General features: G+C 41.2%; 1 protein-coding gene across 2 annotated transcripts in view; it reads left to right on the top strand.

Annotated features, from left to right (window-relative positions):
- Positions 1 to 4,831, top strand: part of MCPH1 (microcephalin 1) — a 269,106-nt gene that overhangs the window by 260,677 nt on the left and 3,598 nt on the right. For both annotated transcript variants that reach the window (XM_019520597.1, XM_019520596.1), the window contains one exon: positions 1,795 to 2,032. In XM_019520597.1, the coding sequence (XP_019376142.1) occupies positions 1,795 to 2,032 (238 nt within the window). The remainder of the gene's footprint in view (positions 1 to 1,794; positions 2,033 to 4,831) is intronic.

The following is a 4,831-nucleotide window of genomic DNA, read 5'->3' as shown; positions in this document are numbered from 1 at the left end:
CCAGTTCTGGGCGCCACACTTCAAGAGGGATGTGGACAACATGGAGAGGGTCCAGAGGAGGGCCACTCACATGATCAGGGGAGAGCAGGGCAGGCCCTACGAGGAGAGGCTACAGGACCTGAACCTGTTCAGCCTCCACAAGAGAAGGCTGAAGGGGGATCTTGTGGCCTGTTACAAACTAGTCAGGGGGGATCAGCAGGCACTGGGGAAGTCCCTGTTCCCCCGAGCACTGCCAGGAGTGACCAGAAATAATGGTCACAAGCTGGCAGAGGGTAAATTTAGGCTAGATATCAGGAGGCGCTACTTCACTGTCAGGGTGGCTAGGATCTGGAACCAACTTCCAAGAGAAGTGGTGCTGGCTCCTACCCTGGGGGTCTTTAAGAGGAGGTTAGATGAACACCTTGCTGGGGTCATTTGACCCAAGTAATCTTTCCTGCCATGGCAGGGGGTCAGACTAGATGATCTACTCAGGTCCCTTCTGACCCTAGAAACTATGAAACTATGAAACCTGAAGGGGAGTTCGAAAGAGGATGGAGCTAGACTGTTCTCAGCTGTGGCAGATGATAGAACAAAGAGTAACCATCTCAAGTTGCTGCAAGGCAAGTTTAGGTAAATATTAGGAAGAATTTTCTTTCTAGGAGGGTATTAAAACACTGAAACAGGTTACCCAGAGATGTGGTGGAAGCTCCAACCTTGGAGGTTTTTAAGGCTCAGCTGCACAAAGCTTTGGCTGGGATAATCTAGTTGGAGATGGTCCTGTTTTGAGCAGGGGATTGAACTAGAGGACCTTCTGAGGCCCCTTATAACCCTAATTTTCTATGATTCTCTAAGATAGAGCTTTTCAGCATCTTGCCCACATTATTGGAACTACTAGCTACAAGACCTAAACATATCCACCATGCTCAGTTTCCAAAGAGAATCATAAAGCCACTTCAATTAACATCAACTTTTAGTAAAAAAATTGCATAAATATGTGACAGAAAGATAAATCCTTCTACCTCCACTGCAAGAAGAGAAAGAATTCAGAGGAGAATGGAGAACCAAATAGAGCTTCTGTTTCAACTACCTTCTGGCTTTATATATTTGTAAGCATATTGGGTGAGCACTGTAAAAAAGTACGTGGAAAGTCTGTTCAACCTTTATCGTCATAATATGTTTGTCTTTGTGGCCACAGGCTATACTTGTCTAAAGCACGATTGTTCAGTCCCTGGCCTCCAGACCAGATCTCACCTCTTGTGTGATGTCACCCCTGGGGAGTCCTGTGGGCTGTGGTCCTGTGTGCTAGGTTAGGCATGCAGGGTGGCACAAGACTTAATCCCAAGATGTGGGTGTGGGAAGGGCCCCCTAGAGCCTGATCCCAGCATGTAGGACAGGGCAGAGGTGGCACAGAGCCCCCAGAGCCCAACCCCTGCACACAGGACCAGGTGGCAGCAGCATGGGGCCCCAAAGCCCAGTCCTGGCACACAGGGTCTAGTATAGCCCACAGACTGGCCCCCATGCCCTTTGTCTGGCCCACTGCATCAAAAGGTTTAGTGGCACTAGTCTAAAGTGTTCTGAGGTACTTTGGTATGAATACTAATGGGAAGACATAATTAAAAAGAATTGTTTTAGCATTTTAGCAAAACACAAATCTAGATATAGTTTTGCTGTCAATCAATTTTTTCAACTTTCTATATAAAATTTGCATTAATCTACAGTAATTCTTTTTCTGAAGGCAAAGCCTAATTTTACTTACCGGTTATAAACAGAAGTAATACATATTCATTATTAATTTCCTTATTTCTTTCCAAACAGATCTGCAGACTTCAACGCCACCTATCAACAGAAAAATACCAGCAGAATCTTTTCAAAAATCAGCCTGTAATGTTTATATCTCTTACCAGTCAACCACCCTGTGACAAGCTAAGTGAACTTGTACGATTATGTGGAGGAAAAGTTTGTAAAACCCTGCGTCAGGCAAAAATCTGCATAGGAGAATATTTGGGAAAGCAGCAACCTGAAATAAAATATTTATCAGAAAAATGGATATTAGGTAAGTTATGTTATTTTAACCCAAATAAAATATTATGAAATGTGCATTCAAATACTAAATACAGGCAGTCAGAAGGTCACCAGAGTTTATGGAAAGAGGAGAATGGCACAGCTCCTCCTCATTTTTAGGAGAACCTATTTCCAAGCTGTAGAGACTTTCTTGTAAAAGTGGGGCTGCATTGATATTAGGACTCACCATTGTGAATTTGACCAAGCACCATGCCATGCAAAGCACTTCATATTGTACCATGTACCTTTACAATGCATTGTTTCATTTGTCATTCATATTTAACTAAACTAAAGTATGGAAAAATATCCAAGGACAGTGTCCCCAGGCAAAACATAAATACATCTTTTGCATGATTATAAAAAAGAGCAAGATTCTCAGCTGATGAAAATTGAGTCATAGTTCATCGTAACTCATAGATACTGACATAAACTATATATAGTATGTACATACCTGAAGGTTATTAGCTGTAATCACTGATATTGTGGCAGAAGGTTTTCTTTCTAAAATCCCTGGGTGCTAAGCTCCTAGGAATTAATGGTTCTGGGATGAAGGGTAGGGCTTTTTGTTCATGTGCTTGTTTCCTTAATAGACACCATAGGAATTAATTGTAAATATGAGCTTTTTGCCAGAAACTGGGTGTAGATGTACAACTCCCCCTTCCCATACAAAAGTTATGGTGATCAACTTGGGGTTCAGAACCGCAGGTTGAGTGTGTCTATCTTTAGGTAAGATACAAGTCTTCTTCTAAGAAGGATGTTTTTACATAATGAAGCCCAAGAAAATAAGATATTGCTACTCTGAAATCTTGCCAATAAATCAGCTTCACACTCTGGCTCTTGAGCAGATAATTACTTGGGTACAATGGTGTGGTACATAGAGCTAAATTATTGAAGACAGAAAAAGGAAGTCCTAATTAGGTGTTAATAAAATCAGTCTGTTTTTATCATGAAGCAGGACTGAGAACATCTGAAGGTTCAAAAAGGGTTACTGAAGGGGAAAAAACACTTGTCTAAACGTAAGTGTATTTGATACTTCAGAAAAGAAAAGATAGAATGATAGAGTAGGAAGAGAAATGAGTTTCTATTTAGAAACATTATAAATTGTCCTGCAAAGTGAAAGCTACTATCTACTATTCACCAGTTTCATAGCAAAATTAAAGAACTCATGTGCCAAAAAAAGAGAAGATTAGAAGAGAAAGCATATTATGGTATGTAAGGACTCCCGAGAACCAGAAACAGGGTCAGAGTGCAAGGTTGAAAATGTGATACGGTAAATTAAACCAAACATCAGACATGTTAGTAGTGCAAAAATAGCTCACAGTTGGACAGAATAATTTGGATTAACACTCCATTCCATTTGAAATTGTACGTAGTTCAATACCTACCCCTTCTTTTAATTATGTAACGTTAATTTTGCTTTTTTTCTCTGTTCATTTTTTCTCCCACTCCTGGGATCTTCTTTTTCTGCAGTGCCATTTTGAGTATTAGAGAGTATAAGTGTGCTACATTCTAATGGGAAGTAATGGAATAGCTCTAGAATGGTCTGGCCAAAATATTGTAACTTCATAATAATTTCCTTCTAATTTTATGTTGACCTGTTTTAAATGTCTGGCTTTTTTGTTGGTGTTTGGGGGGTTAGTTTCACTGTCTAAATCATTTTAGAAGAACTATTAGCACTGGATAAAGATCCTTAAAATATATGAATGGAGTCTGGAGGTGAGATTTCCTGCACCTGACTACCAGAACAGGTATTAAGGTCAAAACATTCATAAGTACTGAACTACTAGGTACCCAACTAGACTGGGACCATGATAGGTTGGGAAGCTGAGTCCTCAGCTTTAGAACATCATCATTAGGCAGGAGAGGTACTCTACTATTAACGTATCTGTGCCTGCGAAATCAGCAATCAAGCACATCTGTTTGTAGCATGGGAGGCGTTGCACCCACAAAATGCTTTAGAGCCCAGCTGTCAAACATGCAGTCTGCAGACCGCATGCAATCATGATGCATCCTGTGGGTTCCCACCCACCACCCTTGCTGCTGCTGTTGGGTTCTCCAGACTCCCCCTTTCTCCTCCAACTTCTGTTTCCTGCCCCTACACCTTGGGGTGGGGTGGCACTGCCCACAGAGCCTCAGGAGTTTGCACAACGTGTCCAGAAAGGGGCCTGGCAAGTCAGCACAGCTCTCACAGTTGGGGAGACAGCTTTAGAGGAAGGGTACAGATCTGTATTTCTACAGCTTGAGCCCTTCTCTACAAATGTGTCATTTCATATCTGAATCAGAATTTGTGGCAGAGGTGATATCTTTTATTAGACCAACTAAATATTTGCAAAAAAATGTATTTATTTGCAAGCTTTCAGGTGCACACACCCTTCAAAGACTGTTCCAACTTTTATCTAAGCCTAATTTGCACAAAATGTACTATTCCAACCAGGAGATCTTACAACACCTTCAGCTCTTCTGTGACATATGAATTTTCATTTCCACGTAGAAGTATTTTACAATCTTTGCATCCTCCTATGCCTGAAGAAGGGTGTATGCACCCGCTCAAAATCTTGCAGATACTTTTTGTTTGGTTGGTTTTTTTGCAAATATCTAGTTAGTCTAATAAAAGCTATTACCTCTGCCATAAGTTCTGATTCCTTTAACCTGTAGACCAATATGGCTACAACATGCATACCTCATTTCGTATCTATGATTGATCAAAATCGATGTATTCCAGTACACTGTACAGCATCTCTTTGCTGTGGGCAGGTCTTGTCTGACCAATCTCATCTCCTTCTACGACCAG

Source organism: Gavialis gangeticus, unplaced genomic scaffold (genome assembly GCF_001723915.1).
Source record: "Gavialis gangeticus isolate Ggan-Ray unplaced genomic scaffold, GavGan_comp1, whole genome shotgun sequence".
Lineage (NCBI taxonomy): Eukaryota > Metazoa > Chordata > Crocodylia > Gavialidae > Gavialis > Gavialis gangeticus.
This window is presented reverse-complemented; position numbering and strand designations above follow the sequence as displayed.